The 20,845-nt window shown below is 40.5% G+C and overlaps 3 protein-coding genes across 3 annotated transcripts in view; 1 reads left to right on the forward strand and 2 right to left on the reverse strand.

Annotated features, from left to right (window-relative positions):
- Window positions 1-10,134, reverse strand: LOC146464950 (uncharacterized). The gene is made up of 8 exons (XM_085129086.1): window positions 9,876-10,134; window positions 6,502-6,755; window positions 5,024-5,333; window positions 4,203-4,265; window positions 3,360-3,457; window positions 2,158-2,355; window positions 1,207-1,609; window positions 1-376 (listed from the first exon to the last, which is right to left on the reverse strand). The coding sequence occupies exons 1-8, from the start codon at window positions 9,919-9,921 to the stop codon at window positions 231-233; spliced, it is 1,518 nt and encodes a 505-aa protein (XP_084985212.1). The 5' UTR covers window positions 9,922-10,134; the 3' UTR covers window positions 1-230.
- Window positions 7,707-20,845, forward strand: part of LOC146464951 (microfibril-associated glycoprotein 4-like) — a 22,419-nt gene continuing 9,280 nt past the window's right edge. The window contains exon 1 of the mRNA XM_085129093.1: window positions 7,707-7,831. The gene's annotated coding sequence lies outside the window, so the exon portion shown is untranslated. The remainder of the gene's footprint in view (window positions 7,832-20,845) is intronic.
- On the reverse strand, window positions 14,841-15,731 carry LOC146464952 (uncharacterized). Its single transcript, XM_085129051.1, has one exon. It carries the CDS (start codon window positions 15,439-15,441, stop codon window positions 14,944-14,946), a length of 498 nt encoding a protein of 165 aa, XP_084985177.1. The 5' UTR covers window positions 15,442-15,731; the 3' UTR covers window positions 14,841-14,943.

Below are 20,845 nucleotides of genomic sequence, written 5' to 3' on the forward strand. Positions count from 1 at the left end.
GTAGGCGAGCGCTGAGAAGGTAGGGACATAAAAGTAGCAGCGTCTACAACGTAATTATCGACAAATTTCATTCCTTGTTTATATGCAACATTGTTCCAAAATTTCCTCGAAATTTCGGCATCGTCGAACCTTTTCGGAACGGAAATACGCCGAAATTGTTCTTAATGATTAAGCAAAAGCATTCTCGCTGTCAAATTATAAACTGCAAACAAAATTATAGTCAGTCCCATCTACAGTGTATCAGGTACTTCTGGTGGTCGTCGTCTGTGATTGTCAAGTTCTCTCAACAAATCTATTCGTCTTCTTGCTCCTGTTGTCTCCCTTTGTAATCCACACTGAGAGGAAATCTCTAGTGCGCGTTGTGCAACCATTAAACCTACAAGAAATTGTGTCAATTAATGAAATTAACTTGTCTTTTTTTTTTTCTTTTTTAATGTTCATGTTCTTTTTTTTGTGTGCGTGTTCGTCAATGTTTTAATGTTGTCAAATAATTGCAACAGATTGTGAATAACCAACACTTAAAATGCTAATTATAGGGTCAATAAAGATAAACTTTTGTGGCTTACCCTCTGAATAGATTGGTGTCAACTTATGAATAGCAGCCAATCCATCAGTTAAAAAAAAAAGCGATTATGATCAATCGATTGATTATATGCATATCACACCATTCACCATGTTAAACGTTCATCTGACATAAAAGATCCCTTGAAAACGGCAGAGAAATATGTAATGGAGCAAAGCTGATTTTACATTGTTTTTAATGGGGAAAGTGAGAAGCAATATGCGGCAGTAATTTTTTATTGTAATTTCAGTGATAATAGTCATGATGGTGATTGTGTTGGTGATGATGATGATGATGATGATGATCATGATCATGATGATGATGATGATGATGGTATATGATGATACTCCTGAAGACAAGGGCGATGACAGTGATGATCATGATGATTATGATGACGGTGATGGAGGACGATGAGGAAGAGTAAGAATGCTGATGACGACGACGATGATGATAATGTTGACGACTACGCCGATGAGAGGGAGGAGGAAGAGCACGAAGGGGAGGATAACCTTGAGGCTGAAGTAAAGGATCACGATGAGAATGAAGATGGGAATGTGGATGAGGATGATGTTGGTGACTACAATGACGATAACACAACACCACGATTACCGAGACAATAGTGTACTCATTTGCAACCTCCGTACCTCCGTCGATGTCCCTACACCTGATGAAGTAGTCAGTCTTGCCAAGGCAGAAGGTGCTCTCCATCCACTTCGAACAATGAGGAAACAAGTTCTCAAATCTTCTGATGACTTCACCAGCACGTGACAAATTTTCCCGAGAGACAGCTACATTGAGATCCGGTGCTGTATTTGGGGAAGACCGAAGATAAAGGGAACTCAATCTGTTGCATACACGAGGAAGAACGCGAGTTAACGTATTTAGTTGCTGATACGTCCAATGTTCTGCTGCCTTGTACAGGAAATTTTCTGCCTCTTTTTCTTCTATTCCTGTAATTCCAACTGTGGCTGACTTCTCCATGGTTATGGCGCCAATGTTGTAGAGCGTTATAGATGTGTATGAAGTCGGTTCCATGGGTTCAAAGATCTGAAATTGGTTGCATATAACTATATGTTAGAGGTCAATGAACGTTCAAGTGTAACCTCCATTCTACAAAATGCTATTTCCTTCATTTGTATGTCTTGCATTGTTAAATTTCAGTAGCTAAGATTTGTTTTCCTTTGATCCTATTTAGTCCCCTTTCTGACGACCGTCGCGATTTGTGACCTGTAGTAAACTTAGAACCAAAGTTCATTACTCCGAGCTACCCTCTCAAACGGCCATCAATAGGATAGCCTTTTTATGGTATACACCACACCAGTGGATCATGAGTGTTTTTCACGCGCACTCAAACTCCAGATAATATACGCTATTCACCTTCGAGCAGTGTCCTGGATTTCCTCCGCGGTTATTTTTCGAGAATGGTCAGAAATAGGGTGGCAATTTGGGGCTGGCTATAGTCACTGGTTTGTTCTGTACTAAAACAATTGTTCAGTTTATTAACGGTGATTAGTGTTTGGCGAGCCACGAATATCCACCTCCATTTCCCTGAAGGATGAAGGTGTTCAATATAAGCAAATGAGGTGAAACCTGACCTCTAATGCATCAGTGAGGTGCTCTTTGGCACCATCTTGATTCCCAGCAAATCGTTCAGCGGCAGCGAACACAGCAGAAGCATAGCCTCTAATGGCTCGGTCATTAACACAGTTGTAACAAGAGGACAAGCGACAAGCTCGTTTTGCTAAGCTGGCTCCTTCTTGAATCCTGTGTTTAATCAAGCATGCTACGCCTTCCTGCGAAGGAAACAGAGAGAGAACTAGGGGTTGTCATACGCGTGTTATCCTAAGCTTTGCAATCGCAAGAGAGTCAGCAGCGTATTTCTTCACACTCTGATTTGGTCAGCATTTTTGAAGGATCTCGCCAACACTCTTAAGATGCACCATGTCTCAAACACAGACACAGGAAAATAGCACTCAACCGTTTTCATTTTAAAAGCAACACGAGGACCTCAGAAATTAACAAACCGAAAAGTTAAACACCTGTTTAATCCAACTCGTAAAACGTAGCATTCTGAGCATTCAGAACCACAGGAAAGCACTGTTGCACAGATAGTTCATTTGAGGATTTCCACAGCAGACTAAAGTGTTAAACCTACCGGGTACAACATTACAGATGACACCAGAGAAAAGTACTGCTTAATAGCTTACACTTGAAAGCTCACACTTCACCATTTCATCCCCTGCTGATTCCGATATTGCTCGTACAATCGCAACAAAAGTACATGAAATTTGCACTATCTGGAATCTCTCAGTGTTATTTTTCAGTAAAACATTTTGGTCAACTAATTCGGTGCTTGCCCTCCGAAACCAATCTCTTGTACCACAAACCATTAAACTGCCTAGAGCTATTATGGCATCGATTGCGTGCCACGACACCAGGTGTAGGAAAATTAATATTTTTTCATCTTAAAAGTCGTTAAAAGAAAATTTGCCAAAGCTGTATAACACTCCATGAGCTGGGGGATCGCTCTAGATGGTGTCAATCCGCGGTACTGAAAAAGGTGGCGTCTGGTATATTTACCAATGACTCTTGGCGTAGGAAAACCCTTAAACGCACAGAAAAGTTCTAAAAACTTCAAACCTAACATATATAATGTTAGTATTTGGACGAATTTTGCATAGTATTGTTTAAAATGAACAGCCGCCATCTTTTTACCATACGGTGGATTGTATCTGCTTTGTTTTTATGAACTTTGTAAAGCAAGTGTAGATCTGAAATGTGCGTCAGTTTGGCTCACCTCCAGTAATATCATAGCAACTAGATCCTGATATCTCGGTCTGGTGTTAGCCCAGTTTTGCAGCATCTTTCTATGTCTCCTATAGAGCTCAAATTGTCCTGCATGAGGGGCCAAAGTAAGTCATGTTACGAATTTGTCACATCGTAATATATAAACTACTAACTAACTAAATATGTCAACAGAAAGGAGCCCTTTATAAATTCATTGCATTAGTTTCTATAAAATTTCTGAAGAGTTATTTACTTTTACAAAGATACTAAAATTTGCACCAGTGAATTGAAGGTTGCGAAGTTATTTCACGTCTTATTGACTAAATGAGAGGTCCAAAAGGGAGGGTATTTCGCTGGCGTTTATAGAGCTCGGACCGGGCACCATGATCAAAAGCTGACCAATGCAAGATCAAAAGCTTAACTATATGTAAAAGAAAATGTCCTGAGCTTAACTCAAGTAAACATTTTAAGCAATCAAAACCGGTACAATGTGCATCATCACGCGGAGCTGTAGACGTTGTTGTTGTTGTTGTTGTTGTTGTTGTTGTCCGTTGCCGTTGTTCTTGATGATGATAATGATCACAATCATGATGATGATGAAGCAGTTAATGCTATTTTTGCCATTTTTTAGTCATGCTTGTTGTATTTTCAGCCTATTTTTGTTTTCCCCTCGCATAGCTCTCATACCAAGGCGTTCGCAGAAAACGAGCGTGGGGCAGAAAAACTGATTAAAAAAGACTGATCCTTGCTGGCCTTGCGTGATCCTACATTATTCACGGACGAATATGCCTGCAACCAGCATTACTGGAAATTAACCGTAAAATGTCCTACATTCCTCCAATGAACAACTTACCATTATCTGCCAAGTTTTCAAAGTGCATTATGATACTCCAACCAAAGTTATACCTCAGCACTCCTATTGATCAAAGTTGAAAACAACGCTTTTCTTAATCAGCTTAAATGCTGTAATTGCTATCAATCACAACTGCAAGTATTTGTAGGATAAGCAGGGTAATAATAATAACATACATGATGCTTGATGGGACGTTTAGTGCCGTCAACACATCCCTCAGTGACAGACCTGCTGAAAATTTTATCCTCTTTGTACTATAACTGGTAGATTGTAAAACTCCGTTTCAAAAGCTGTTTTCGGTGTTCCGTTCTTACTTTCTATCCCTTTGCAATTGTCACCTGAACTGAAATCGGCATTTGGTGTTATACAAAAGTGAGAACTCTGGGGAAGACCGATGAAGAAGCACGTCCAGTTCGCAATTACGTTCGCCGTCTGGTTCCATGATCCACATTAATAAAAACCTTCCATTTCCGAGGACGTAAATTTCAACATTTTCTGAGGGAGCATGCCCCCACAGTTCCCTAGAAGACAGTGTTCGCAAATAGGGTATGCATCGCGAATTAAAAAGAAATCTAGGTAGGCCGACGGTTTGCAATTTGGATCTTAAAGGTCATATCAAAGATTTTATATCGAAATCTCACGTTTCTTGTCATGAACGGTGTTGGCATGGTATATTACTGCAATACATTACAAATCATCCTCCCTTGGTAGAGTTTTCGGTAAATTTTTCTTGAAAATCCAGTCCTCATCAGGCGTGTTACAGACTGACAGAGGGATGTGTTAGCACACTGAAATAAGGAACGGCGTCTTGGCATACTAACCTGTCAGCTTTATTTTCGGTAGAGGGTACTCCACTTCGATTAGATCCTCTGTTTGGAAGGAACAGGTAGATCTTATTGTCGCAAGATTTATTCGTATGTTAAAGGCGACCTCATGGCACAAGACAGCACCATCCTCTTTGAAAAGCTGCAGTGTCGCATTGTAAATCATAGGAATATCAACAGGTAAAAGAATAGTAAATAAACGCGCATGTGATGGAAGCTGATTCCCTTTGCTGTCTACTGCAGAGTTGTCAATAACAGCGCCTCTTAGTGGATACACATGCATAATCATCTTGTATAGTCCGTTATTCTGGGGAGCGGAATGTAAGGTGAAAATTACAATTGAACATTACTACCTTTACGAAGCAAAACCCAAGATTATTATGGGTAAATCTCGGAAGAAAATAGCGTTATTGGCCGAAGCATTCTAATCACGGGAAAATGTGACATTAAGATTTCTCTAGTGTTCTCAACAGTTGCCGCGAATATTTATTACAAAACGAGTAAGTGTTGAGAAAAACTAAGGGGGAGAAATCTGGCAGCAATGCATACAGTAGAAACGACTTTAATTTACATTTGGCTTTCCCCAGAAAACGCTGCTGTTACGATAAAGTCAGATGTTATTCTCTGGAGAGTGTGTGGATCAAAAGGCAAATAGGAAAAACATTCCGTCTTCAAAATTTCTGTACTAGTGTGGACAGAATAAAGCGATGTGGAAACGCTAGTGCGAAAGGAAAACTTTCGTCGTGTTTTCGACACGCAAGCTCCGTTCTCAAACATTGCTGAGTGTTTATATGTTTTTCGAACTGCTTTTCCCGCGAAAAGGTGACGTATCACAATTTAATTGCCATTGCTCTTCTTTTATTGGGTACTTGAACTGTGGGCTTTCCAAAGGATTTCGCTGAGTGATAACTTTTCCATCAACTTCTCTTAACAAGTAGGTAACAAATATGAAATACGAATGGAGAAATTTTATTTTCTTACAGTTTTGTGATTCGAACTTTTCGAATCCAGCGCTATGCTCGAAACCCGCTGGCGAGATCGTGAATTTTGCAAGACTTGCCAGCTGCAAAATTCCTCCATTCGTATTTCATATTTGTTACCTACTTGCCAAGACAAGTTGATGGAAGAGTTACCAGCGAAATCTATTTTTTTAGATAAAAATTGAATTTGAGGTTCTAAGGGAGAGTTGCTCATAAAATAAATCTACTAGGAAAGAGTTGACGTAGAGGCTCCGGGTCATGGATTCATGGTCGTGAAAATGGAAGGGGGGGGGACAATGAGCTGCGCGAGCACTTGTGAAATCAGGACTAAAACCCCACGTGTAGGGCCATTGAGACACGTACCGTGCACTAGTTTGGCTTGTTTTTATGATGCATACCCGATGACCGCTTTAGGCTTGGGATCACTGACCTCAAGGTCTGAATTGGGTGCCACACTAAGACAATTATTTTATGGTTAGAAGAAAGGGAACTTACAACAGCGAGCGTATTTGGACATGAAGACGTGATATCGCAGATCCAAGCCTCCTTGCTCTGTCTTGAATAAAGCACAACAACGTAGCAAAAGGCAACAGTTAGCGGTCGATTATCCGCCTCAGCCCTGTATTGCTGCCATGGTGTTGCTGTCATTGCACCACCTCTTTCCATCTGTTGAGATTTTGGTTGACTTTGCTCGATCACTTTTATCATAACATCTCCCACGGATTCTCTTTGTGCTGTTGGAAGTTTCCCTGTTAGTGAAATCAAAGATTAACCCATGTATCAAGAGTTTTAATAAGAGCATAAACACAAAATAACAACTCTTTCTAACAGTTTTATTTTCTGTGAAATTCTGTTTAGCAAAGCCAAGAAAGTATTACTCAACATCAACTTCTGATCAGGAAAACCTCATTTGCATTTACTTTCAACTCACAATTTACATATGCGACAATAAAACTAGTTTCGTCGAAAGACCTCATCGCCAAGTTTGTTTTGAACCAAAACAAACATGACGACCAACTGCAAAGGTCTTTCGAGGAAACTAGTTTTATTGTCGCATGTGTAAATTTTTGAGTGAAAGTAAATGCAAATCAGGTTTTTCTGATCAAGACATTGAAATTATTTTTCAAGGAGGATGAAATTGATTCGTCTGAAAATTTCGAATGTAATTCGATTGAACTCAATAAGGACAGGACTTCCTTTCGGCGTGTAACCTGAGGCCTACGTTTCTAAAGAAACTGAGCTGCTTTAATAGTCGGTGGGGGAGTACAAACGAATGTTTGGTTTTATCAAAAGCGTTGGCCACCGTAAAGGGTTTCCAGCGATTCGCTCTGGCGAAGGGCTAACGCTTGAAAAGTCAGCACTCAACTCTCTTTACGGTGACCAAGTTACTATCAACTCTCTCTGTTGATAAAACCAAACATTCATATTTAAATAGACCATGAAAGAATATTTCAGACTACCAAAGATGCTGAATGGTTTACATCAGCCTTTACATGTGCAGTAACTCTCGTACCGAGCCGCTTCAAACTAGCAGGCTTTAAAGTACGGGATAAAATCCTTGAAATGCAACCATTCGGCCACCGAATAGTACCTCGCTGTGTTTCATAACTCAAAAGTTTCATCGATTTTCTTTATTGAAATTAATATTTAATAATAGAACTTTCGCTTTTCGGTTCAGAAATCTTAGTTTCCACTTCCGGGTATAACAAAAGTTATCCTGCGACGGTTTTATTTTGCGTGATGGCGATTTCAATAATATAAATTAACGAATTAAGATTGCATTTTCACGCGAAAGAGTGAATTATAATGTGCGTCCAAAGGGTAAGTTACGAGATCAATTTTTTATATATGTATATTTGGTAGAACATTTGCCGGAAAATGCTTTTGTCTACAGTAATTTCAGGGGGATTTTTTTCTCACAAGAGTGCTTGAGTAAAGCTACTTTTCCGTGTCAACGTGAATAAAATATATTGTGATATGCAAAATCAATATCGAAAGCCTTATGTGGGCACTCAAAAGAGCCGTCTGTTGCTCCGTAAAAACTAAAATCTTAAACTAAGATTTTACCTTACGTTTTCCGTCTTATGCAAGACCACCACCACATTAAATTGAGACGGTGATCATCTTATTTTAACACAGGAGATCTCAAATGAAGACTATCGGAGTCTCAGTTAGCATATAAGATAAAAGATTGTCTTAAATATTGTCTTTAAATCGTCTTCATTTGAGACGGCGCTTATCTTAATCGACATTGAGGCATCTTACTTTAAGAAAGACCAGTCTTAATTATATTAATCTGAGTTGATGGGGTCCTTATTTTAAGACGCTTTTTGGTCTTGTGGAAATTTTAAGACGCCTAAGCAGGCTATAAGATACTGCCATCCTACGTAAGATGCAATACGCCTTAAGCTGGCGACACACCTGGCATTTTATACGACGATCGCAGCGAATTTGATCGCCAAGTGATTGATGCGGACACACCTGGCGATTTTTTTTCGCCGATCGCGGCGTTGTTCATGTGATAAACCCGCCCAACCTGACTGATTTACTTTACTGGCAATTCGCAGCGATGAGCGTAAAAAAATCGCGGGAACGGGCACATTTGGCGAATTTAATCGCCGATATCTGACTTGCCAGATATCGGCGATTTAATTACCATTTTAGTTCTCGGTAAAAAAAAAATAAATAAAAAAAGGCTAACTTGGAAGAAATAGAAAATTCCAACACAAAAGGATCCAAATTTTGGAACGGCCTTCCTGATTGGTTCATTAAAAAAATGCAGACCTCATAGGGAACAGGACTTCTGTTCTGATTGGTTGATTTTGATCCAAACTCTGCAGACACGGAGTCTGGGCTGGAGTCTGGAGCTTTGATCCATCGCAAACTCTCACCTTGTTCAGACTTAAAACAAGCCGTTAATATTTTTCAAGCAGGGGAGAGTGGAGAATTTACAAGAATTTCGAGACAACAACTTCAATATTCAAATGAGAAGACATCTGGACATCAAATACGGTCTAAAGCCTCGGCTAAACGTTGTAACTATACACGAACTTAACAGCGTGCACTGCACACTCAGCGGAATGAAAATGGAATGAAGAAATTACTGTCGCTTTCTAAACCGCCTGTTTTTTGAAAACCAAGATGAGTCCTGCAATTCTGCTGCGTCACCGATCAAAGGAATGAGTGTAGTGACAATTCAGACAATCTGCAATGCAAAGTTTATAATTTACGGGACTTTTAAGACCAACAAAACAGTATTTAAAATGCCGCGGCCCGACCTCTGTTTTCCTGCAAATTTACGGTAAGCGGATTTGTATAAGTTGTGTCATTTCAGATTTGGTTTTAATAAAGTACTATGGATTGAAATTTGTTGTGTTTTCATTGCTGCATGTATCATGTTCAAGCTTAACGGTATTAAACGCTCCCTGTTTTTGAATGTAGGCTTAATAGTGACCGTTGCAGTTAGATTGAAGATTTCTTCCTTGCTTCGAAACTTGAATTGAGATTCTAAAGCATCTAGAATAAGATTGTTCAAATCTTGAGTTAAGATGAAAATATGACTTACCACAGCACTTTGAATCTAAGAAAAAATCATCTTAATCTAAGACGCCATCATCGTATAAATAAGAAGAAAGTCGTCTTATCCTAAGATAAATCGTCTTCAAATGAGATTTACGCGCTGTCTTACCACAGCACCAGAATTAAGTGTAAAAAACGTCTTAAAGTAAGATTTTAGTTTTTACGGAGTGCCTTTCAAGTAGTCAATATTTTGTTTACAATTTCGACCGAAAGTGAAGCTTGTAGTATCATCAACATCGTATATTACGAAGCTTAGCTTAAGCTCATCGGAAAAGGCCGGTTAAACTTACCTGCAACGCTATTTAGATCAACCACATTACGCTCTCTGCTCGCCATGTTTTCATACAGTCGTGAAAATGTTTTAACTTCACTGGAAGGTCCTGAAGCCTGCTGAAGCGTCAAAAGCGAACTCGAAACTGAAACTTACGCGCTATTTTTAGGCATGACCTCTCAATTCCTTGGTATTTGGCGCATTGCAAGACAGAACTGTGCCGTCAGACTAGAAAGAAGACCGAAATACAATTTGGTAAATCAATGTGAGTATCGCATGACGTATCAATAATGATAATTTAGCCGTTGGTGCAAAAACAACCACCTGCTCTGTTTAGTTGCGTGACAGCCTTGGGAGCATATAGAGCTTGACCGTCTGCGAGGAAAACCGGTTGGGATCACTGCTAAAAAAAAGGTTGCAGCATCTCAACCAAAAAAGATGTCGCTTCCCTTAACGATGCCCGAGGGGTACTCGGGAATGTTTTGGGTGGGTATGTGTCGCTCGAATCTCCAAATTTTTTATCCCGTTTTAGAATGAATTTGCACTACACCCGTTCTAGAAATTGCGTAATGCACTTATCATTGGCTTTCCCGGGGGGTTGATCCCCGGGACACCCCCGGGAACATGCGGGGAATTGTACATTTTTGACAATATTTCGGGCCCGCGGGGTGGGGACATTGTTTAGTTTTGGAAACGAACGCTTCAGACCCCAGGGATGCACCCCCGGGATTTGGTCATCATTGGTCAGCGGTATGTTAAAATGGGGTTGACAGAGCTGCACGACTCCCACTGTGTGTCCGTTTTGTTGATCAAGTAAAAGCCTTTTCACTTTTGCTTTTACAAAGTATGTCTTTCAGCGATTTTCCTTTTGTATAAGAGATTCTTCCCTAGATCAAAATGTGATGCGACTGCTCTGCTTCATGGTGTTTGTCTTGATCATGAGGGGGAATTCTCAAATGTACTGAATGGAGGGTTTCTTACTGATCATTCTGAGCCATAAGGATTAGTTTTTGATATACCATTGTGCATGCTAGCTCTGTGGCATTTGTTAAGGCTTATCGGCTTCGATTGACTGCAAGATTTCAGGTAGCACTAAATAAATGTTATCTGTGAAGATACAGGATCCGTGGATTTCTTAACTCGTGAATTTATGCTTATGCTATTGTATCTCGCTGCGGGAAGATTGCTAGCCTCTCACGCAGACGTCCTAAGGGGTTCGTCACGCGTTTCCTTCCCCACGAACGGAAGGAAACGCGTGGGGAAGGAAACGCGTGACGAACCCCTAAGGACGTCTGCGTGGGAGGCTAGAAGATTGCAGGAAGTTTGTAATCATGGATATGAGTGTCTAACAGATCCTCGTCTTTATAAAGCTCGCTTTCGAGAGCTATAGTGCTATAGCTTGTTGTGCTGTCTTTTAGTTCTCTGAGTTGCTTTTTATCTGAAATACAGCTATTGTGTTCTTAGAGCTGACATGTACCTCTATTATTTTGTGGCTTAGCTTGCATCCGCAGCAGATATTTTTAGCTAAGTCAGGCAACTGTCTTGTGAGTCTCTAGGATGCGAGCGAAAAATGAAGGTATTCTGGCTACTAAGCCCCTGGGGAGGGGTATTTGGCGTGACTTTTATGCCCTATTCCCCGGGGATTTAGAAGGTTTTTGTTTGATCGTTAAAACAAATCCCCGGGGGTGTCCCGGGGGTCAACCCCCGGGAAAGCCAATGATAAGTGCATAACTTTCAATAGCTGAATAGCTTTCAAATGACTGCTGATAATTTGAAGCTTTCGTCCGTTCGAAACATTATACTCCGTTCTACGAAACGTCTCTAAAATGCACACCCTGTTCTAGATCAGGAGTCCCAAAATCACAACCCCGTTGGGCGGGGCATACCCCCGTTGGGCGGCGCATACCCGTGTAGGTATTCTGGGGGAAGTACCCCCCCCCCCTCCACTGGGAACAATACCCAGGGATGCCGCACCACTGTTCTTAGTAAAACGTAGAAATGACAAGCGGCCATGGTACCATGGGGATTCCCCGACTTTCAGGTCCGAACAGCAAAAGATGGGTACTCAGTTCCATTAATTCCGAATGATCGATCTGGATTTTTGGCGCAATTGCAATCATCCCTGATAAGAATTGGGAAGAAATCAAATCAGCCGCGTCATGTATACTGTTTTCTCAGATCCAACTTTTGATGTGAAAAAAATATTTACTTTTTCCTTTAGAAAACCATTTTTGTTCATTTTTTTCGAGTCACATTGTCACGTATTCTTCAATTACTCTGTAACTATCTATCATCTCATATCCAACGCGAGTACGCGCGCTCGTGGAATTATAATTGTGAAATATTGCACGCGGGAAGTTTGGAGAGCACGAGAGAAGCGTGCGCCTTGAGGTACTCTAGCTTCTTGAGTGCTCTCCAAACTTCCCAAGTGCATCATAACTCGACATCCGCACAGCTAAATGCATGAACCAATTATTTTATAACATTGCCAGTAGAAATGTAGGACGAACAGCTTAGCGAAAGCCGGGAAAAAATAAATAAAAATAAAAAAAACCCTCCGCACGAAGGAATCTATAAAATGAAAAAGGTCTTAGCTTGTTTTTTTCTGTCGCGCTAGGATACTTGTGGGAGAAAAAAATTATTACTGTACAAAGCACAGAAACAGGTACAGTTTGCTTACGCGCCATCAGCGTGCTCAACAAGAGTTGAAGCTGCGCCGTCGTTCAGTTGCGCTGCACGGGTCTCTAGGCAAATAAAAAACGTCGTCTTGTCATTTCGTAGTATTGTAAATTTTGGACATTTCTCGTTGCCTCTCATTAGCCAAATTTGGTTACCCGCATTGCAATCGTTATATGGCTTCATAGTAGAAGTATGGTAGAATAAGTATGGTTATAGTTTAGACAACTTACATTACCTCTTCCATAGCTTGATTACATCTCTTTTCACTTATGGTATTTCAGTATAGGGTACTGCTACTTATGATAATTATCTTTCTAGAATTGATAAGTTCTAGAAAAGAGCAGTTCGATTTGGCTAAGTTACGCCTGTAGCGTGCCTTTTAAAAACCTCAGACAGGAAGTTATGGAAAGGAATCACTAGCTCCACCGAAAGCCCGTTGTCAGACCTCTTACCACCCAGTAAAGCTAGCCAGGCCAGTTAGGAATAGAGGTCATACTTATATACTCCCACAGATTAGAACTGAAAGTTTTGAACGGTGTTTCATTATTAGATTTCTTTATAACTATATTTAATTTTCATAGATTCTCCACAAGGTTTTATCGTGTAAATTTGCCTTTTTCAGCTGTTATTCGAAACGTCTGTTTTGGAATCAATAAAGAGCTTTATTATTATTATTATTATTATTATTATTATTATTATTATTATTATTGTTGTTGTTGTTGTTGTTGTTGTTGTTGTTGTTGTTGTTGTTATTATTATTATTATTATTATTATTATTATAAAATGGCAGTAAAAACTTTTACGTATGTGATTTATTTAACAGACACAGAAATCTCTGCAGCTACTCTGAGTTTACGACTTTGTATAACCTACAGGTGCCCTTTACAACATTTTATGGTTTATTAGATGCCATTCCATCTTTGTGGAAAAAAACAATAACTCAGCAGAATCATACCAACGCTGAAGAAAACTCCGTGACAAACTTGTCCACTAGCTCTATCTACTCGTCAATCTTAATAGATACATTTGAACCACCAACCTCCCAGAATAAAATTTTGAGACATGGCTTTACCGAAAAAACACTTGACAAAGTATACCAGTTACCGTTTAAAATTACAAAAGAGGTCAAACTTGTGATGTTTCAGTATAAAATTATACATAACATACTACCCACCCAATTTAGCTTACACCGCGATGGAATAGCCGAAAGTGACATCTGTCCTCTGTGCAAAAATGAGAGACAAACCTTATACCACTTGTTCGTCCTCTGCACCGAAGTGCACTCCTTCTGGAATACATTTCAAGACTGGTGGCTACAAAAGACCCATGTTAAGCTTTCTTTAAATCGAAGTAATATACTTTACGGCTTTTTCGAAAAATCTTCATACTGGCAGGCTTTAAACTACTCAATACTCAGAGCAAAATACCACATCTTCTGTACAAGCAAAGGCGGGGGTGTACTGAGCTTCCAGAGCTTCCTTTTACGACTTTCCGATAAAATTCAGATTCTACAACAGATTGCTGTCGCTAATAAGTGGTTGTCAAATTTTAGACTTAGATGGGCAGTTCTTCTTCCTTAAAATTTGCTTTATATAAATATATATATTTTTTTTTTCTTTTAATTTCGTAAGAATCTTTAGCCGTTGCTTTCTAGCTTGATCATTTTGTACGGAATCACTGTAAAATTTGTAAAAATTGTATTTGATGTAAAGTAATGTTTTGTTAGTAAAAATAAGAAAAAGTGTTCACTAAAAGACATAGCGTTATTCCTGTAACTAGTGTGAACATTGTAAGCACTTTTAGTTTTGTAAGTATAGTAAGTATTGTTAACAATGTAGATATAGTCATTGTGGTTAGTACTCTGTGTATTGTAAGTAATGTTAATACTGCTCAGTTTTGTAAATCTCATGTCATGTATGCAAATAAAAATTGTTAAAAAAAAAAGAAAAAAAAAGTAAAAACTTCTGGATGCCGAGATTACCTAAACAATGATTGGGCGGCCAGCCGTAGCCAATCAATGTAACGACCAAAGTCCATACAATTAAATTCCGAACCTATTATTATTATTATTATTATTATTATTATTATTATTATTATTATTATTATTATTATTATTATTATTATTATTATTATGCGCAGTAAAACTATCTGTATGCACAGTATAAGAAGCACCACAGGGCGCGTAGCGTAACCTGTGAGCCAAACGAAACTTAACATATCACGTAAATGAATCAATAAAATATGTATACATATATGTAAAATATAAAATATATAAATATATATAAAAGCCATAGTCTAAAAATATAAATTATATAAAAATATCTAAAAGTCATAGTTTATATAAAAATGTATAAAAGTCATAGCTGGTCTATTCATGGCTGGTCTATCAATCTTGGTATAATAAAACATCATGTTACTACTTTGAAAGCTCTTGCAATGTTCAGCGTCGCCGATAAAACCGCCTTCTGCATTTTCTCTAGGACTTGAGTAGTCTTCCGCCCAACCAGTGATCGCACACTAATCCCTGTCTCTTCCGACCAGCCGCCTAGCATATCCATGATAATGTTATACTGGTGCACCTCATATCCTTTGTATTGCTCCTTCAGTTCCCACCTCAAGGGACCATACTTCATGGTTTTCTCCTCGCTCTTCTTCTCTCGATTACTAATCCATGGACAACTCATCTCTATGGTCATGACTTTCTTGCTCTCATGATTCACAACCCTCGCATCGACCCGGTTGGCTCGCACCTCCTGATGATCTGCATACACAGGTACATCCCACCACGCCTCTACTTGTTCTGACTTGTACACCGGCTTTGGCATCACTGGCGAGTACCATGGTGGTACTTCGTCAAGAAGATCTTGGTCACGTAGGAGCTCGTAGAACAGGACTTTTAAAGCCATGTTATGTCTGAGCAAATACTTGTTCTGAGCTAGTGCAGAACACCCGGCCAGAATGTGCGGGACACTTTCATGGTCATGACCACATAGCCTACACTTCACATCCCCGGGACAACTCGTGTGTGTCTTCTTACTAGAATATAGCTTTGTGGGCAAAACTTGCTCGTACAGTTCAAAGACACCGGCAATAGTGTGCGAGGGGCATGATCTCCATTTATTCAGCCAACTGAAACACTCATTCTTGCACAGCTGTAAATCAGACTTCCTCTCAGTCAGTAACTTTCCCTGCCATTCTAGTCCACGCACTTCCTTCTTAAACGTCTTCTCCACACACTCTTTCAATACTTCCTTGACACGGTACGATGGGATGATCCCCCCGTTGCTCATAGCACCTACAGGATCTAGGTGATCAAGGTGTAAGTTGACGCCCAGATCCTCCGCAAACTTTGCAGCATATTTAACTAATGAACTATGCCAGTAACTCAGCTCTCTCCTCGAACTCCCCCCACCATTTCAATAGCCGGATCTTTGTTCTCATACAATCTAACCGCTGCTTTGATCTTGGTCACTTTATACTCCGTTTCTACCGCACGTAAGCCTCTCCCGCCCTTTTCTCTTGGGAGGTACAACAGGGACGTAGAGCACCAGGGTGTTTCCCGCCGTTCTCCACAATAATCTTGCGCTCTTCCCTGTCTATGGTCTTCAAATCTGTAACCGGCCAGCGCTGAGTCCACATCAGGTAAGCCAACGCAGGCAGGGCAAATTGATTAGATGCCAAAACCCGATTATAGTCTGAGAGGGGACTGGACCAGATGACTGACAATCGGCGCAGGTACTCTCTTGCTGCCAACTCAAGTGCCATCTTCTCTTCCTGAACTAAGGTTTCAAGAACACCCAGAGACTTGTACGTTCTGCCTTCCTCAAGAGTTGGTAGCCTTTCTCCAGCTAGATCTCTTCCAGAACTCTCCTGGGAGTGGACCCCTCTCCTTACATGGACAACTGCACATTTCCTTGGGTTCCATTGAAGTCCAATGTCTTCCATAGCAGCTTGTGTCGACTCCAGAACACGGTTCAGCTTACTTTCGGACGCAGCAAATACCTTGAGATCATCAATATACAACAAATCAGTTACTCTGGCGCTGATCGGTGTCGATAGCTTGTATCCCTCGGAGGCGCTAATCTTCCAGGCAACGGGGTTCAAACAGATCGTAAACAGCCTTGGGCAGAGCGCATCTCCCTGTGGTAAACCCTTCTTAAACACAATCGGCTCAGAGACTTCCTGTCCATGCGCTGTGTTAGCCACGATTCTCGTATTCCAGCTCTTACTCAACTTACAGATCACCTCACACAACCACCTTGGGAACCTATGCAGCACCATCATCTCACCTAACCACTCATGATCTACCGAGTCGTATGCCTTCTTCACATCAACCCATGCCATACTCAAATTACGCCTTCTTCTCTGACAATTCATTATTATTATTATTATTATTATTATTATTATTATTATTATTATTATTATTATTATTATTATTATTATTACGATCCTCTAGCATAGTTAGTAATTTTTAAAGAACCAATTTGAAAACACCCATGTTAAAGGAAAAGTATCTCGCGAATTTGATGTCATTTCAAAACCCAAAAATGTTTGTCTGTCAACAGAAACAGAAACATAATTGTCTAGTTTTGCTAGAAATTATCACCCCACTGCAAAAAACTGTCACTGAGTGCCTCTGGTCAGAGACAGAGTAGGTCGGAATGGACTGAAACTTGAAAAATGTTAGGCTAACATTTAACAATTTCTCGCATTTTTGTTTCCAAAATGTGCTAGAACAGATCACGAGTTGTTCCTTTTAAGAATTGAGTTGACTCTTTCCTCTCGTTGTTCTAGAATTATTTTGTAGCTAAGTGAAGGTCTTATATTTCACCATTTTTAACAAAGGAGCTTTTAAGCTCTTTTTTCATGAGGTTTTTAAAAAAAACCTCATGACACTTCCTCTTTAAGTATCTTTGGAGGCTTGGGTTCGAATCCCACCGCCGCCACCAAGTTTTTCACTAACTAACATGTCAGACGTAAATTTAATAAGTAGCGACAGAAGCTTTATATACGTTGTTACAGAGGTGCGAGATAAGTTTAGTTAGCTGCAAATGCATATGATTATATTAAATGAAACAGCATGGTGTTAGTGCAGGTGGTAATTAACTTTATAGTGTTCCACAAACTGAGCTAAAAGAATGTCCACTTTCGAGATTAATAGACATTTTCAGATTTTGTGAGTATACACTTTAAGCGATAGGGGGACTGTAACTTTTTATTTCATAGTTTGTTCAGTCAAAAACTGAGGAATTGGACCAGGATAAATCGGGAAGCGTTTACGCACTTTATGGAAATTTGTGATCCAAAGTGAACGGGGGACGGCAGACAGTGAGCAGAGCTAACAGGTGTTGAGCGAGGACAAGTAATACCGTACAAAGGATTCGTTTACAAAAGAACCTAGAACAAATTAATCCACTAACGCAGTCAAACAAAGATGAGTCCTGGGTGGTAGAGACACCTCAGTGATCTGCTCGTGCGAGCCCGATAAATGCCCCCACCCCACCCCTCACCTCACTGCTGGACGGTTGTTAGGCAGCCAAAGATTTCACTTGCAGAGATAACTGACTCATTCCTTTGAATTTTTATCCAGGTTCTTTTTTTTTTTTTATTGTGATGACCAAATAAGGACAATAAATCCAGTGAAGCATTGAAAAAAAGAATAGATAGAAGGCATAATATTCCCTCAAATTAATTGATCCATTTAGGATCCTGAAAGGCCGGATACCTTAAACAAAATCTCTTTTCACCTATATTTTGCATCGGCATTTCTTGAACAAAACAAGAATAAATTAGTTTTCCACTTTAACATGCTCCCACCAATAGCGTAGTTCCACTGCTCACGATATAAACCCCATAAAACCCACATGCTCGATTTGACGAAGGGCTAACGCTCGAAACGTCAGCTTATCAAATTGCTCTGACGAAGGGCTAACGCACGCAAGGTCTGTAGAGGAGGTAGCAACTCGCCTATCAGGTGCAAAGAGCTTCACATCCCTTGATGCCCGCAGTGGGTACTGGTAACTCCAAGTGGATGACGAAAGTTCTGAGCTCTTAACGTTTATTACCCCTTGGGGGCTTTAGCGATTCGCGAGATTCCCTTTCGGCATTTCACCAGCTCCTGAAATCTACCAACGAGAGATGAACAGACTTTTTGAAGGGGTTCCTGTTCAAATTATAGTAGACGATTTCCTGATGTATGGTGAAGATCAGAGATACATGGATCAGAAGTTGAGAGCAGTACTTGACAAGAGCAGAGAAGTAGGATTGAAATTCAACCCGCATAAAGTGTAACTCAGAGTTCCAGAAGAGCACTGCACCGGCATCGCAGAGGTCATGGGTTCGAATCCCGTTCAAGCCTGAATTTTTTTCAGGCTTTTTTTTCGCAACTGCTTAATTTGCGTAGTAACTGCGAGGATCTTTCTTCTATTTGAGAAGTAAGCTATGTTGGACACTTTCTGTCATCAGAAGGGTTGAAACCGGATCCTGAGAAAATCGAAACCATTAATGAAATGCCCCCACCTACAGACAAGGAAGGTGTTCTTCGGATTCTAGGAACAATCAATTACTTAGACAAGTTCACTGAGCACAAAGCTGATCTTCAGAGACCCATCTCACAACGTAAGACATAAAGACAACATAAAGAAATCCCCTACTGACCATCAACAACAGAAGTATCGCCAATTACGTGCAAAGGCCAAGACTCTTATCCGTGAGAGCCGTGAGGCACACCTCAGCTCGCTCGACTCAGATCTCGAGCGGCAGCCTAAACGCTTTTGGTCCTTTTTTAAGCTCAAGAATAGAATGCGGACCTTCCCTGAAACGATGAGCTCTGGCGATGACACTCAACAGAGTTCTCAAGCATCAACACCTCAACAGATCGCCGAATTGTTTAACTCTTACTTTGTGTCGGTTTTCACTGCCCCTTCAGAGGCCCACTCTCTATCAGTACCTTCCACACCCTCACACCCTACACTTAATGAGCTAGAGATCCCGGTGGAAATGGTTTTGACAACTCTCAAACAGCTTGATATAAACAAAGCAACTGGATCCGATGGAATCCCAGTGCGCCTGCTGAAGGAAACCGCTGACCAGATCGCACCGTCTCTGACCATGTTATTCAACAAATCTTTGCGGCTCGGCATTTTTCCAGAAGACTGGAAACTCGCGAATATAGTACCGATTTTCAAGAAAGGAAAAAGAGTCCTTGTGGAGAATTATCGCCCTATCTCTCTTCTCCCTGTCATCTCCAAAGTTCTCGAACGCTGTGTTCTGGCGGGTTTACGGAATTATACATCCCACTTCATTAGCCGCGAACAACATGGTTTTTTAACTGGTAGATCTTGTGTGACTCAGCTCACCAGTGTCTTGCATTTCATTGGCGGTCAACTCGACGCTGGTAAACAAATAGACATTATATATCTTGACATGAGTAAAGCATTCGACAAAGTGGATCACATCAAGCTACTTGGAAGGTTGCACCAATACGGTATTACTGGCAAACTTCACGACTGGTTTCGTTCATATTTACAGGGACGCAAGCAACAGGTTACAGTCCTTGGAGCTACTTCCCGAAAATTGCCGGTTACATCCGGGGTACCGCAAGGGTCCCTATTAGGACCGATGTTGTTTCTGCTGTTTGTGGATGATCTTCCAAACGCTGTTAAAACATCGAGAGTTGCCTGTTACGCCGATGATACCAAGATTTTCAAGAGCATCGATTCCATCACAGACTGTAATGCCTTGCAATCTGACCTTAACGATCTTGTCAGTTGGTCTGAATCATCCGGGCTCATATTTAATCAGTCCAAGTGTAAATACCAGTGCATCACCCGTAAAAAATCACCTGTACAGCCTACCTACACTATCAAAGAAACGCCTTTGGAATCTTGCGATACAGAGAAAGACCTCGGTGTGTGGGTGTCAAGCAATCTCACCTCGGACAAACAAGTAACTGAACAGTGTGCGAAAGCCAACAAACTCCTCGGCTTTATGCGCCGAGCTTCTAGGTACATTCAAAGCACGCAAACGCGTCGCACACTTTACCTATCTATCGTCCGGTGTCATCACGGCTACGCAACACAAGTATGGTCTCCACAGTCTATTGGCCTACTTAAACGAGTCGAAAACGTGCAGCGCCGTGCTACAAAAGTAATTTTGAAGCTCCCCTTCCGATGCGACGTAACCTATAAGACCCGCCTTCAATTAACAAATTTGTTACCCATTTCATACTGGTATGAATATTTGGACATCTACAGGGTTGAGAAAATGGAGAAAACAAAAGTATTTGCTTTGCAAGGGACTGTGTTTTCT

The sequence above is a fragment of the Pavona decussata genome, unplaced genomic scaffold (genome assembly GCF_977016875.1).
Source record: "Pavona decussata unplaced genomic scaffold, jaPavDecu1.1 SCAFFOLD_158, whole genome shotgun sequence".
In the NCBI taxonomy this organism is placed as follows: Eukaryota; Metazoa; Cnidaria; class Anthozoa; order Scleractinia; family Agariciidae; genus Pavona; species Pavona decussata.

Coding starts and splice junctions, on each gene's coding strand:
- LOC146464950 (XM_085129086.1), bottom strand. CDS start 9,921: ATGGCGAGCAGAGAGCGTAATGTGGTTGATCTAAATAGCGTTGCAG. Junction 6,756..9,875: donor TGATCTAAATAGCGTTGCAG/GTAAGTTTAACC, acceptor TTTCACTAACAG/GGAAACTTCCAACAGCACAA. Junction 377..1,206: donor GTGTAGGGACATCGACGGAG/GTACGGAGGTTG, acceptor AATTTCTTGTAG/GTTTAATGGTTGCACAACGC.
- LOC146464952 (XM_085129051.1), bottom strand. CDS start 15,441: ATGGCTTTAAAAGTCCTGTTCTACGAGCTCCTACGTGACCAAGATCTT.